The 13,509-nt window shown below is 51.8% G+C and overlaps 7 protein-coding genes across 10 annotated transcripts; 3 read left to right on the plus strand and 4 right to left on the minus strand.

Annotated features, from left to right (window-relative positions):
* Nucleotides 1–26: 26 nt before the first annotated feature.
* Nucleotides 27–1,815, plus strand: PPTG_04758 (hypothetical protein). The gene is made up of 3 exons (XM_008897046.1): nt 27–110; nt 185–439; nt 509–1,815. The coding sequence occupies exons 1-3, from the start codon at nt 78–80 to the stop codon at nt 641–643; spliced, it is 423 nt and encodes a 140-aa protein (XP_008895294.1). The 5' UTR covers nt 27–77; the 3' UTR covers nt 644–1,815.
* On the minus strand, nt 701–2,114 carry PPTG_04759 (mRNA surveillance protein pelota; the record flags this gene model as incomplete). The annotated part of the gene is made up of 4 exons (XM_008897047.1): nt 701–1,627; nt 1,689–1,769; nt 1,831–1,896; nt 1,974–2,114. The coding sequence occupies 4 exons, from the start codon at nt 2,112–2,114 to the stop codon at nt 701–703; spliced, it is 1,215 nt and encodes a 404-aa protein (XP_008895295.1).
* Nucleotides 2,115–2,235: 121 nt separating this feature from the next.
* PPTG_04760 (hypothetical protein) lies at nt 2,236–3,333 on the minus strand (the record flags this gene model as incomplete). The annotated part of the gene is made up of 2 exons (XM_008897048.1): nt 2,236–3,209; nt 3,276–3,333. 2 exons carry the CDS (start codon nt 3,331–3,333, stop codon nt 2,236–2,238), a joined length of 1,032 nt encoding a protein of 343 aa, XP_008895296.1.
* Nucleotides 3,334–4,333: 1,000 nt separating this feature from the next.
* On the minus strand, nt 4,334–8,000 carry PPTG_04761 (pantothenate kinase). Of its 4 annotated transcripts, XM_008897049.1 has the most exons (7): nt 7,705–8,000; nt 7,595–7,629; nt 7,336–7,526; nt 7,151–7,270; nt 6,951–7,073; nt 6,802–6,882; nt 4,334–6,724 (listed from the first exon to the last, which is right to left on the minus strand). In XM_008897049.1, the coding sequence occupies exons 1-7, from the start codon at nt 7,854–7,856 to the stop codon at nt 6,116–6,118; spliced, it is 1,311 nt and encodes a 436-aa protein (XP_008895297.1). In that variant the 5' UTR covers nt 7,857–8,000; the 3' UTR covers nt 4,334–6,115. The 4 variants fall into 4 exon arrangements, with proteins under 4 accessions (XP_008895297.1, XP_008895298.1, XP_008895299.1 ...); XM_008897050.1 differs by having other exon boundaries at nt 7,336–7,629; XM_008897051.1 differs by having other exon boundaries at nt 7,595–8,000.
* A 744-nt stretch (nt 8,001–8,744) lies between these two features.
* PPTG_04762 (hypothetical protein) lies at nt 8,745–9,787 on the plus strand. The gene has a single exon (XM_008897053.1). The coding sequence runs from the start codon at nt 8,958–8,960 to the stop codon at nt 9,489–9,491; it is 534 nt and encodes a 177-aa protein (XP_008895301.1). The 5' UTR covers nt 8,745–8,957; the 3' UTR covers nt 9,492–9,787.
* Nucleotides 9,788–10,249: 462 nt separating this feature from the next.
* PPTG_21456 (hypothetical protein) lies at nt 10,250–10,513 on the minus strand (the record flags this gene model as incomplete). Its single annotated transcript, XM_008897467.1, has 1 exon — nt 10,250–10,513. One exon carries the CDS (start codon nt 10,511–10,513, stop codon nt 10,250–10,252), a length of 264 nt encoding a protein of 87 aa, XP_008895715.1.
* A 917-nt stretch (nt 10,514–11,430) lies between these two features.
* PPTG_21457 (hypothetical protein) lies at nt 11,431–13,180 on the plus strand (the record flags this gene model as incomplete). The annotated part of the gene is made up of 5 exons (XM_008897468.1): nt 11,431–11,502; nt 11,679–11,891; nt 12,007–12,284; nt 12,567–12,620; nt 13,021–13,180. The coding sequence occupies 5 exons, from the start codon at nt 11,431–11,433 to the stop codon at nt 13,178–13,180; spliced, it is 777 nt and encodes a 258-aa protein (XP_008895716.1).
* Nucleotides 13,181–13,509: the final 329 nt, after the last annotated feature.

Genomic DNA, 13,509 nt, shown 5'->3' on the forward strand with positions numbered 1-13,509 from the left:
ATGGTACACTGTACCAAACGACTCTTCACGCAACCTTCCCACAACATTTCTCCGTCATCAGTCGGTACTTTTGCCTCATGATCGCCTGCGTCGCCGTCATCGGTGCGGCCGTAAGTGCGCCTCTGTTTGCCTTGCGGCACCATTCTCCGATGCCTTAAACGTCTCTCATTGTTGTTGCACACAGAATAGCCCCCTTTACATCCGTACATTCGGCGAAGAGGGCGAGGATTTGGGCTTCCACTACATCGCGCATGTGTCGCTGGATGTGATCGAGGAGAAACTGCGGGGCGCGGGTATCACCAGCTCCAAGGACGATATGTACTTGGGCTCTCTGGGCCCGATCGAGGACTACCGAGTGTACGGCTACGTGACCAATACATCCGTCAAGTTCGTCGTGGTACTGCAGGACACACCTGTGCGCGAGTCCGAGCTGAGACCGGTTAGCTTCCAGAATCCTTTGATATGCTTTACCTAGAGGAAATTACTGACTTGTTGCTAATGACTGTAGTTCTTCGCGGAGGTTCATCGTCTTTATGTGAACGCCATGTCGAATCCTTTCGCGCCGCTGGGCGAGCGGCTTACCTCGCAGACTTTCGACAAGCGGGTGTCCAACCTCGTCGTACAGCACAACACAGGCAACTAACCGGTAATGCGTTTATTCCTCTTGGCTCTGTGCACTGTATGCATTTTTATCTTGTCTCTACATACTTAAAGCTTCGACCGACAGATCGCCCACTCCACTATCGTCCTCGTTCTCTTCCTCGGAATCGGACTCCTCGTCTTGATCTTCGTCGTCGATTTCGGGCATAGGGAAACGCAGGATGGCAGCGATGCCACTCACTTGGCCTAGCTTCTCGCCTGACACGTGCAAACTACTGAACAGCCTGACGGTACCGCCGTTATCCCGCACACTTTCGACCAGGTCGACGTATTTACGACGTGTGGCGATATCCTGCGACCGGAACAGAGCGTCCGTGATCATGAGCGTCTCGATGGCCATATTGGCGTTGGCACGCTCTACGTGCTTGTAGCCGTAGTACGCGCGGTCCTGGTCGATATGCAGCATGTTGAAGAAGCGCTCCAGACACTTGACGTCTTCCACGGCCTTGGTATCCGCCACCTGTGACTGAATTGCTGGATCATTGAGCACTTCATCGAGCGCATGCTTGTGCCCAGACGACGAATGACACAGCACGAACTTGGGCTTGTTCTCGAGGATGAGTTTGTCGTCCTGACGCACAGCCTGCTCGATCATAAACTTGAAGAAGTCGTCCTTGACGAAACCCGGACTGGCAAGCAGGACGCACTTGACGAGCTTGAAATCAATGTGCTGTCGAATGGACCGCACGATGTTCTCATAAAATTTCTCCGTGCCCTTGGCGTGGGCAGAACTTCCAGGACGCTTCTTGGGTACACTGGTCTCGATCTTGGCACGGATGACAGTCATGTCACCCTTGATCAAGCACAAGTGCGCCAAGCCAACCTGCATAACCACAGCTGCTAGCTCAGCTTGCTTGGTGATATCGCACGCCATCTCGATACGTTCCAGCGACATGACGTCCCAGCAGTTCTTGGTTAGCGTGAAGTCGCGATTCATCTCGAGATCAAGAGTGTGGTAAGCTCCCAACTGCAAAACACGACGTCGTTAGTGGTTATGTGTATACACAACACAACTGACAGCTACGCACCCGAACGTGTTGACTCTCCATGATGTTCTTGCCCTTGATACGCAGCACACACAGGGCAGGATCGAAATTGACTTGTTCCACCTTCGCGTAAACCAATATTTAGCAAGTAAATTCAGTATTTTCTGCATATCCTGCATCGTACCTCAATTTGCAGTGTCATGCGCACACGTTGACTACTGGTAGAGCCCGTCACGCCCTCCTTCACCACCTAAAGATGCAATATTACGCCATAACTTCAATTAAGTACGAATTTAAATTACTTCTCTGTAGGCAGTCTTCGTGCACCTTCCGGATCGTTGTGGTCTTGACCGAGTCGGATACGTGGATGAGATTGTAGATGTGCCACATATCCTCGGGCTCCTCAGCTCGCAGCACCACCGAGCCGGCGCCATCCTTCTCGCTGATCTGCTTCTTGAGCAGCTTCATCTTGGACCTTGCGATGACAAAATGAAAATAATGTTGTCTGAATGTTGCAATAGCTTTTCTCAAAAGTATGTCAAAACAGGGTTGGAGTGACTTCAAGTTGTTTCAAAACTCGGTGGTAAAGCTACGGTAATTTATGCGGAGGCGGCGCTTGTCCTGCGCGAGAGCGATCAACAGCTTCCGAGACGTCGACGCCGCGTGACTCGCAGACTCCGAGACCAATTGCAGACCAGTCGAGATCGCTGCGGCCCTTTGCGCGCTCACTCAAGAAGCGGTCGATGAGGGTGGACAGGAATGGCATCGGTACTTGTGATTCCATGGCCAATTGGTGAGCCAATCGCTGGTCCTTATAGCCCAACTCCAGTGCAAAACCACCAGGATGGTGGTCACGCTCAGATACACGCTGGCCGTACCCCTTGTGGATGACCGAGTTCATGAACGTGCTGCTGTAGAACTGCATCGCCTGAACGCGGTCCACGCCGTTCGCTTCCAGTAGTGACAAGGCCTCAGCCATAGACTCGATAGCTGAGGCGATAAGGAAGTTCCCGGACAGCTTTACAGCATTCGCTGCGCCAGAATCTTCCGTGCTGAATGATGCCACTCGTCCATTCGTGCACTTGTGCAGCCATTGAGACGCCTGTTCCACGGCAGCGGCATCGGAGCCCGACACGACGAAGTTCGCTTGCATAGCTTCCATCCCGTCGGGACGCGCAAAAATGGGAGCTGCAACATACTTCGTCTTCGCCTCACGATGCTTAACATCAAGTGAGCGTGACGTGTTCGGGTGGATCGTAGAGCAACCGACGTGTAGCGCCCCAGGTGTCATGGTGGCCAGCAGACCCGATCCATGCTTGCCTTTGTCTCCGAGTGCGACGCTCCTGATGATTTCGTCCCTAGGTAGTACGGAGAAGATCGTGTTCGTCTGGGCGGCAACCTCCTCTACAGAAGCAGCAGGTTTCGCACCGAGTACTACGAGCCGATCAATGTTGGCACGGTTGGTATCGAAGCACAGCACGTCCACTCCAGCCTTCAGCAAATTGTGCGCCATCGGGAAGCCCATATTGCCCAGACCGATGAAGCCAACGGCATTACTAGAAGCTGCTGCACCAAAGCACGAGAGGATTAGTAGATACGACCGCAGAACTCGAGGGGTCTGATACTAACCGGAGAAGCATCGGCGTCCGACCGATCCAATATGGCGGTGGTTAATTAGGCGCAGCATATCCGAGTTCTATCGACCTAGCGCAGCAACTGGAGAATGCACAGGTGCATGTAAGCAACGCCCACTTCAAGCTCATCAATTATTTTCCATACATTTCTCCATATCAACTCTCTAAATGATTGCTCCATGTATCTATTGAAAGAGGGGATGACGTGCGATGGGCGACATCTAACTTTGTATGGAAATGCCCGATCATTCCCCAGTTGGCATTTCCACTTTACCGCCCCTGTACCGGTTTATTAAGATGGTCAAGCGTGTGCAGGCTGCCAGTGCGGAATTCCTGCAAGCTTCATCTGCTGCATCGACCACCTCGTCGGCGCCGTCGACGCCTGCTGGCCATGCTCCTCCTTTGGCCAATGGACCAGCCAGCGTCTCAGCCGTGTGGTCGTACTTTGAGAAGGACCAGTCGGGCAACTCCATCTGCAAGTTTTGCCAGCGCGTGATTAAGGGCCACCACTCGTCCAACCTGCTCTCGCATTTACGCACGGCCGGTCGCACGGACTCGGTGCATCAACAGGCCAACAACGTATGCGAGGAGCACCGGGAGACTAAGCGCCATCTCAAGCGCCAGAAGCTCGGGCTACAGACCGTCGCGGGCCAACCGGGCACCGAGTTCGTGGTGTACCCGCCGCCTGCGGCTTCTCAAGCTCTGGCTGCCGCTGTGGCCGCGGCTGGAGGCTCTCCAAGTATCTTCACGGCTGCTCTTAAGAGAGACCCAACGGCCGCCTTCTACACGCCAGCTCTGAACGTCTCAGGGCTGGCGATGACAAAGGAACAGCGCGAAGCTTTGGGCTCCGCTTATGGAGTCCAACCGGCGCAGATCAATGCTGAGCAATTCACACAGGACTTGGCCTTAATGGCATTGATGGATAATCTGCCATTGAACTTTGCTAGCAAGCCAGGAATGCAGTACGTTATGAGCCAGTTGCTCGGGGACAAGAAGCTGCCGTTGCCCAGTGAAGAAGCTGTGGGGAAGAGTATCCTCTTGCTACAGGAAAGTGTATTCCTGACCACCAAGATGGTACTAGCGAGAGCTAAGAGCGTCGCTGTGTCGCTGGAGCTGTGGCAATACCCTTCTCCTACTAGACCGAGGCCGACGCAGTATCTAGCTGTGAAAATTCACTTCAGTGTGAATTTTAAACTCTTCGACATTGCAGTGGGCGTCGCAGCACTGGAAGAATCGCCTGGACTAGACACAGTTAAAGCCATCATCGACTCGTACCTGGAGCGTCTGGGTATCAAGGACAAGATCATCTCCTGTATCAAGGATGAGCTCCCTGCCAAGGCTAACCTCACGGCTTCCGATCTCCCGTCGCTGTTTGTCCCCGTTAACTTCGACGGTCGCATTGCGTCGCCCGATGCAGCGCAGAACACGCTCCTTCTCACGTCTGCAGTGCAACATCTGCGTGTCTGCTTGACGCTCGATATTTTCACCAAGTCGTTCCCGGATGTGGTGAATCAGGTTGAGGATTTCGTGACTAAATTCGCAGATAACGAGGATGCGATGTTTACGCTTAGCCAGAAGTGCCCGCTATTCCATTTGGAGGAATCCCTACACGTATCAGCGTCTTACTATGAGTTCCTACGGGACTTCGTGGACCACCTGCCCATACTAGAGCAGATCGCCAATGCGAATCTGGTGGAGCACTTGCCTGAAACTACTGTGGAGTTCATTGGACTGCTAGTGAAGAAGTTGCGGCCATTTGCCCGATACTCAGAAGCGCTCGAGGGAGAAAAGAACAAGAAAACTGGTAGCGACAGAGAAGTGAACAAGAACGGCATCTCTAGCATTTCAACGATCGCTGCGGCGTTGGTAACGTATGCAGAGAAGCAAGCGCAGTCGGCAGCGGAGACCATACCTGCCCACCTGGAGCCACCCATGTGGAAACGCTTCTTCGAAACGCTGGCGAGGAAACTACGTGATCAGTTCGGAATGCTGCCACCAGTCTGCTACGCTGCGACGCTGTTCGATCCGCGTTACAAGAACAGGGAATACTGTTATCTGTCGTTCAAAACTCAGTGCGACATCGGTAAAGACTTTCTCCGCCGGATGTTCACCGCTGAAGGATCAAGTGCCTCTAGTTCTACAGGACTACCCGTGTCTGGAGCCTCTACGTACGCAGAGCTCGGGAAGGAGCCACCCAGCCCAACAGGCAACGCTGTAGCCCTCGCTGACGACGAAGATGATGACCTGCTTTCTCATCTGCCTTCTGAGTCGTCGAAATCATCTCTACAGGCTGAGAACGAAATGGTCGCGACGTGGGAGAAAGAGCTGAGCGCATTTTTGAGTCTTCCTGTGTCGGAACGCAACGTCGACCCGTTGGCATGGTGGAAAACCAACCAGTTGCGCTTCCCGCTTATTGCGCCGTACGCTGAAATGGTGCTGTCGCTGCCGGCTGCGTCCTCAAGTGGTGAGACTGTCCGACGCAATGTGTATAGTGTGCTGTTGCGTACAGAAGGCCCTGCTCGTGAGGCTGCGCTAGCTGATAATCCAGCCCTGGTGGAGGCATTCCTGTGCTTCCAGAAGAACAAAGAGTACGCCCTAGATTGGTTTCGATCTGGACCCAGCGCCAACGGAATTGCAGAAGCCGCGGGGCTAAACGCAGATCTTGAAAGCAGCGCTGCGAGCTTCAAGCATATCGAGAATGTGTGATGGTTGAGCAGATCCCAGTGAACTTGAGAGATAATTGGCACGCCACGAAAAGCAAGAATACAATTGACTCCCAGTGACGAAACATATTCCTGGCCTTACAGGCAGGAGCGCTTATACTGAAAGAATAGTCTAGGCCGACTGCCGTGATGCTCTTCTTGCCGCCGATATAAACTCTTCGCCGTGAGCTTTGGTTGCCTCAGCGTGGCGCAAGAATGCGCCTAATGCCCCGAAATACCCTTCGTGTTTGCAGAATCGCGCCTCCATGGCCCCATTCGACCAGAAATTAATTGCATACGCCAGCGTCCGAGACGAAATCTTGTTGTGCCGTAGGAAATTGCCGACGAAGAAAATGTTCTTGGTCTTGTACAGTGTCGCGTTCAGAAAGGCAACTTGGCCAATGTTCTGCGTGATCATGACCAGCAGCGATCGAGCTAGATCAGCGTCGCTCACACTTTCTCGCGATACCGAGATCATTTTGCCAAAACTGCTGGCGACAGTCGAGGCGGGCAGTTTGAATTTGTCGTAAGCTCCGCCGTAGATGTCGCCTACACTCATATCCACCGACTTGTTGGAGCCATGGACGCACAAGTCCAAGGCCTCGTCGTATGTGTCGCAGTTGGTCATGAGGCGGCAAAGTCCCCAATAAGTGCCACCTCCAATACTGCTACCACTCACACGTTCATAATCTCCTGGCCCCTTTACATACAGCACACTCACTCCCGAACCAATACTGACAAGCTGTGAGCGACATAAGAATCTGGTTAGTTTTTGATTGCACTACATGTGATACTGTCAAAATAATATTTCGAACGCACCAGATATGGGTAGACGTTTTCCTCTGTATCAGCACGGATGGTTTTCACCCGCGACGCCGCCAGTGAGTTGAAATCCACAACCTGCATTGTAACAGACTCATCCACTCAGTACACATCCATGAATCAGCGCAGAACACTCAAATGGGTACCTCAAAAGTGTACACTTCGTCAGGTAGTGTCGTGAGCAGCAGATGCAGTCCCAGAATGGTACAGTCAATCTCGTCGTACTTCTCCAACTCAATCCCAGCGATCTCGTTGAACGCAGGACCATACTGCGAGGCGCATCCACAATAGAATACAACGGTGAGCCAATCATACCCACAAACTCTCCGCCATCACACTTTCAAACCTTGTGAGCTCCTCCACCTGTACAGGGCAAGATCCGCAACGACTGATTGATCCCATTGCTCGTGATAAATTCAATGGCATCTCGCGTCTTGTTGCTCTCGAACCGCACAAAATGGAAGATCTGGTCACGCCAACCACAGCAATTAGATCTGCTATTATTCACAGCAGTAGCTGCATAATACTCACTCCATTGAGCGTTTTGGAATGGATCCGAAGTCTCACGTCCTGTACTCCAGTACTACCGAACGAGTGGTGCTCGCGCAAGAATTCATTCATTTCACCCGCCGCCACGTCCAGCGACGCCGAGCGCGGACGCTTGCGCGTGTCATTGCCAGCTTCGTGACGTTCAAAGTACACGATCTTGGCCAACGTGCCACCTGCAGCAACAGTCCAGAACCGAATCAGAACCTTGTCAATGGATTTTTTTTTCGACTGCCTCACGCACCAATGTCCAAGCCGAAAGACGCCCCCAGGTCGGATCTGCGGTGGCAATTGCAATACATCAGTGGGAGGTTCTTAAACGGATGACAAGAAAATGATCCTGAAAATTATTACGATTTCGACAGCTTCTTATAGGTCAGACGCTGACGCCACACGCGCTGACGGTGCCGCTTGCGCTCCAGACAGAAGAGAGCTACGGTCGAGGAGAAGAGCAAGAAGCCGCTCGCCAACAGCGCGCGCTCAGCGCCGCCACTGCCGCCGTCCATGACGTCGATGTCCGAGATTGAACTTTACAGACCCCTCCCTTTTTTCGAAGGACTTTCAGCCAATGATGAGGCGTCTTGCTGGAGTTCATTTCCCTCTTTTTGATGACACTGCTCTTGAATCAAGACTCTTTTGACACTTTCCTTCAACTGTTGGCTAGTAGATATGCATGTCGACTTTCATCCATTTCACTGACTACATGTAGCTATTACAGCTCTGCGTACATGTATGGACAGCAGTGCATCGACTACTAAATAGCTTATAATTGACTGAAGGCCTATCCGGTATCCATTATTGACGGTCTGTGATTCGGCGTCATAGGCAAAAGCCGTACAGTAACCAGAGAGGTCGATTCACCATCGCGTCTACGGCCATGAATCAACCGGGATTCCAACGAAACAACCAATGTGTTTGAGGAGAAATGAGCTAGGGCTCGTCAATCGGAGCAACCATCTGATACACGTGTCGAAGTCACACATGTCCGACAAGGTTTAGAGCTCTAGCACCGCGCCCCGATCCGATCTGCAGGAGCGATGGACAGGGATTGAACCCATGCTCACTGTTGTTCGTCTGCGGACAGTGATCACTGCCCGCGTCAAGACCAACCACGTGACATCAACGAACCTAGACAAAATCCTGCCATCGCGCGGCGGCGCGATAATAATCCAGCTCAAACAAGATGTTCGTGATCTCAAAAAATCGGGAAACCATTTTTTTTTGTATGCGTGTTTGCAAAGAAACTCAAAATTCGACTACTTTTCACGATTTTTTAGAACCAGATGACGAGTTGCAGGAGTGATGGTCTTTCCTATAATATCATATACCCGGTTTATACAAATTGATACCTTTTTGTCAGCTTAATACAATTGAGCTGCGAAAAACCTTTATGATGCAGGTGTAGGTAACCAAAAAAGAATCCGGTAGGGTACCTAGGTGTCACTCCGTTGTCGTGTCGTCGCTGGCTTGGTGATGGGCAATTCGCAGTGCTTGAAGCGCTGGTAACAGCCGTAGGACTTTTGGTGCTGAGCTGAGAGCATCTCTGTGGCCAGCTCGGTGACATTCCGCTATTTGCAGACCAGTGCACAGGCCCACCGAATCCAACTATGTCTTGCAGCAGCAGCCTGAAGCCGCAGCCGATGGTGCGTCGCATTGTGCGCCGCCCGCTGCAGTTCGCGTCGCCCGCAAAGGAGCAACAATACCGCGCTGAAATGGACCACGTGCAGCAATATATCTGTGAACAGGTCGGCGGGCTCGATGAGGCTTCGAGCCAACTGCTTGGCGTGCACGATAGTCGCTCCCGTAGCCAATACGAGGAGATCCAGGAGTTCCTCGAGCGAAAAAGCCAGCTCGAGAAGCAGCAGCGACAACAAACTGTTCCGCCCGAGCGCGTGCTTATCCGCAGCCTCGACGAATACCTGAACGAGCTGGATCCGAGCCTATTCGTCGAGTACGCATCGGTCACGCCCAAGCGCCTCGCAGTCGCTAACTTGCCGGCGCACAGCAGTTACATCCGCCGAAAGCAGGAGGAAGCCATACTTGCGCGCATGTGGACCAAGTACCAGACTGCCGAAGCTGAGCGCTGCGCAATTACCTCGTTCCCGTGTGGCGGTCCACTCAAGCGCCAACGAGTCATGTGAACGATAATAGAACCTATAGAGCTAGCAGGGGCTTGGACTCCAAGTTGGAGGGCCAGACCCCCGCCAACGAGCAGAGCCCTCAGTATAGTAACAACAGCCAAAGTAATTTATCTATCGCCCATGAGGAGGCCTTCTTCGTGCCGTAAACGCTTTTCACTTCTTCTTCTCGCTTTTATGGAATAAGGGACTCCCAACGACCAGCTGGATCCATGCCATCAACAAGTATCCAGGGGACAAGGCAACGATAAAGATACAATACCCACATTAAATCAAAGACTCCTAATTAACAAGTCAGGAAGTGCTTGGCATCATGCCTACATGCCAATGACATGTATGGATAGAGTGAGCGATAAGAGCCATTGGCTGGAAGCCGCGTGAGATAAACACAAAAACGCGCGGCGCCGTGGTCAAGCTGCAGCGAGGAATCTTCGTTCAACGGAAGCGATTTGCACAGCGATGCTTCCCCGATTTAGGATTCCATGATTACGACTTTGATGTTGAATCCCACGTATCTTGAGGAGATGCAGCAGCATGGCACCTGGATATTCTTGAATGAGTGAGCTTACTGGGCAGAACAGTCCATTAGAGCTCTGCGCCGGTTTTGGCAAAAAAAAAAACTATATTTCCCCTTAAAATACAGACTGCACTCTCACTTCCGACGCCATATGTTCCGGACCTTTTATGAAGTCTATCAACTCATACAGGAACTCTACCCCAAGCTTACAATTCGATCGCAGCGATCTTCAGCAAGAGGTCAATCACTTCTTCGTCGGAGTCGTCTTCCTCTCTGTTGTCTGCGTCAGTAGCGTCATACTCCTCAACACCACGAATGGGGGCAAGAAGGCCCGCCTTCTGCCAGCAGTGTGCGATGGTAGCACAGAGACGGTATTACGCGCGGGTGCCTTTGTCAGGCGAAACGCTTGCTGCGCCCATTCAGCAAGCTGTGTCTGCGTCATTCCAGGAGCCTCACGACTCTGGCGGATAAGGGCGCGCTTGTTATCGATAGTCATCCACTTCCTCATACTACTCACTTGTCCAATGTGTGTTTGCTTTCAAATTTTCGCGCGCGCGCGAAAATTACCTGTTCAAGATGATAAGCGTTTGGTCAGGATATACAGTTTTTTTATACCTTATATTTCAAATCTGCAAATCTGTTGCAGTGTATAAATTTTCAGCAGCGTCGGAAGTGAGAGTGCAGTCTGTACCACTATAGCCTGACACCGGTCTGAGAACACGTGGAGTATATTTTCCTACGGGTGAAAATTACGTATCCAGATGTCAATTGACGTAAGGATATGGTAAAAAGATAACCAATCAGAATTTACATAAATGCTTCGGTAGGATCTTTTTTTTTAGAATTTAGAATAGAAGTTATTTTGAAAAATTTTATGCACAACTCGCGAAAAAGCTGTCGTGGCTAATTCAATAACCCACCCACTTGGTCGCTATTAAAATAACGACCTTAAGGACTGGGTATAGGTTATACTGCCCCGTTTGAGTAAGTTCATCGTCACGATGCCAACGTACTCAGGATTTGACGAAGCATCCCACGCTTGCTTATGTATCATCGTCACGATTACACCAGTATTAGTCATTGCAGGGTTACATCTACTAGTCGAAGCGACTACACCTCACCTCGGACGAGACGAACGGTCAACCCGTTCCTATTCTCAATGACAGTGTGGCTGAGCGAAAAATCGAACGTCCTGGTCTCAGCCAACACTTCGTTGATGCAGCCAAGGTCATTGCAGAGGACTTTGATGGCACAATAACACCTACCCGTGTGGCACCGCGATGTGTGGGGACTCTGAGCTAGGCTGGCCAGGCCTTCGTTGATGTCTCCCTCATTGGGTAAGAAGTGTCGGTAAACCAAGCTGTCATTCACGGATATCCGTGGCTAATGCAGTTCAACCCGCGTATCGACTAGCACACCGGAGTAATGCAGCTTCAAAAGATGCGTACCACGCACGACTACCGCGCCGTGAACGTCCTCCTCGAGTCGCTGTCGGCGGTAGGCGCGGTCGAACATGGACCCGAGTATCTTTAGTATCCGCTGCCTTCGCATATGCGATAGCCGCCCATGTCAAAGAAGAAAACTTCCTCGTGTCGTTGGGCAGGAGCTCCATCTAAGCCCTTAGCTGCCAGCCATCGTCAGGACCACACGACAAGCGAAATGACGACGATTAGAACACACGGCTACGTGTACTCACAGCGACGCAGTTTGAGACGAAGGTGAAAGCTCACGAGTACGTGAAGTTCTATCACGGCACAGTGAAGACCTCGCCCAAGGTAACGACCGTGCCTCCTGAGCTTCAAGTGGTGCTCAGAGATTTTGCAGATGTGTTTCCTAGCGAGCTTCCATCCCGGCTACTGCCACATCGGTCCATCGAGCATGAGGTGGTTTGAATCCTGGGGAAAAGAGCAGCAACCGTGCTCCTTTCCAGCTCTCGAAGCTTGAATAGGAAGCTCTCTGGAAACCTTCATCGCCGACTTGCTGAAGAATAATTGAATACAGGTGTCGGATTCACCGTGGGTGCGCAACATTTTCGGCGGACCGAATTATGTTACAGGCAAGTTTTCATCGAGACTAGAGTGGCTCCATTCCAACAATCCGCACATGCCAATTTGCTGGGTGATCGACTCTCGGTTGATCAATGCGGTTTCAGACGTGGGCAAGATACCTCCACCTCTTTTTGTGGAGCGTTGTGGCCGGATGGAAGGTGCCAAGGTGTTCTCCACTCTGGACTTAGCCAGCGGTTACCATCAGATTTGGATGGCACTGACGTCCAAGCGGTACACACCAACAACGAGCTTTACAAATGGAATGTAGAGCCGATGGGCCTTGCTGGTATGCCAGGGACTTAGACCCGGCTGGTGCGGAAGCTTCTGCAGTCTTTCCGCGTTGTGGTGGAATATTCAGACGACTTTTGCATCTTCTCGCGCACGATGAACGGACTCGTCGGACATCTTCGCCACGTCTGAACTGTTCTTCGAGAGAACAAGCTGTACACTCGTCCGGACAAGTACGACTTTGACCAGAACTCCATTGACTTACTCTGTCGTTTCATTGCTTAGGCATTGGCGTGGGTGCTCGCAAGGCGCGTGCGATTGCGGGTTGGCCGGAACCCGGTATGTCCAGGAGCTACAGCGGTTTTGGGGGTTGGTCGGGTACTACCGGCAGCTTACCCACCGGTTTGCCAAGTTGAACTTGCCTCCGAGCTTGCTGGTGAAGTAAAACGTTGACTGGATCTGGTTAGATCCCTATAGCCAAGTCTTTTTATCTCAAACTCACTTTCCAACAGACTGCTGTCCTTCGTTTACTCGACCTTGACAAGCCGTTCGTCGTGACAACGGAGCCAGTCACGACTGCATTGGCGCCGTGTTATGCCAGATTCATGACGGTCATGACCTTCCTGTGGCATTCTATAGGAAGAAGCTTGGTGTTCATGGGCTTAACTGGCACGTACACAAATAGGAACTTTTTTTTCATCAAACAAACATTGCCCCGGTGGCGTTTGTACTTGCACAGATCGCGCTTTGACGTCGTCACGGACAACTCGGCTTGTAATTGGATTTTGCAGCATTCTCGGGTCTCTAGCCGACTTTCTCGTCGACTCAACTTCTTTGCCACCTTCTATTTCAAGCTGCACCACCGTCCTGGGCCTCTCGGGTACCAACGGCAGACATAATCCGGCCCTGTGCAGAGAATTACCGGAAGAGTGTACACGTGTCTTGAACTCGGAAAATTCTGCTTTGTTTGTCTGTTATCTACTAGGGGTCTGACGATCAGCTGGAAGAGGCCTTTAACCGGAATGAGCTCCAGGTATTTCTGGTCAAGAACCCAGTGATGAAGCTCCTACAGCTGCGGACTCCTGGGTCGTTGAAGGGATCGGTGACACCGCCAGCAGCGACGGCGAACAAGCTAGACGCCGTGAAGGCTGTGTTGCGCCTGCTGAAGGAGGCCGGCATCACGCCAGGCTCCTTTGCAGCGACGGATCTGTTCCATCTGGACCTCGAA

This window comes from Phytophthora parasitica (genome assembly GCF_000247585.1).
Source record: "Phytophthora parasitica INRA-310 unplaced genomic scaffold supercont2.5, whole genome shotgun sequence".
In the NCBI taxonomy this organism is placed as follows: domain Eukaryota; phylum Oomycota; class Peronosporomycetes; order Peronosporales; family Peronosporaceae; genus Phytophthora; species Phytophthora nicotianae.

Bases quoted from the DNA above. Each gene is read 5' to 3' on its own strand.
- PPTG_04758 (XM_008897046.1), top strand. From the start codon at position 78: ATGATCGCCTGCGTCGCCGTCATCGGTGCGGCC. The intron at 111-184 runs GTAAGTGCGCCT...TGTTGCACACAG, and splicing joins TCGCCGTCATCGGTGCGGCC to AATAGCCCCCTTTACATCCG. The intron at 440-508 runs GTTAGCTTCCAG...TAATGACTGTAG, and splicing joins GCGAGTCCGAGCTGAGACCG to TTCTTCGCGGAGGTTCATCG.
- PPTG_04761 (XM_008897049.1), bottom strand. From the start codon at position 7,856: ATGGACGGCGGCAGTGGCGGCGCTGAGCGCGCGCTGTTGGCGAGCGGC. The intron at 7,527-7,594 runs GTGCGTGAGGCA...CTGTTGCTGCAG, and splicing joins GTCTTTCGGCTTGGACATTG to GTGGCACGTTGGCCAAGATC. The intron at 7,271-7,335 runs GTGAGTATTATG...TGGCGTGACCAG, and splicing joins ATTCCAAAACGCTCAATGGA to ATCTTCCATTTTGTGCGGTT.
- PPTG_04762 (XM_008897053.1), top strand. From the start codon at position 8,958: ATGTCTTGCAGCAGCAGCCTGAAGCCGCAGCCGATGGTGCGTCGCATT.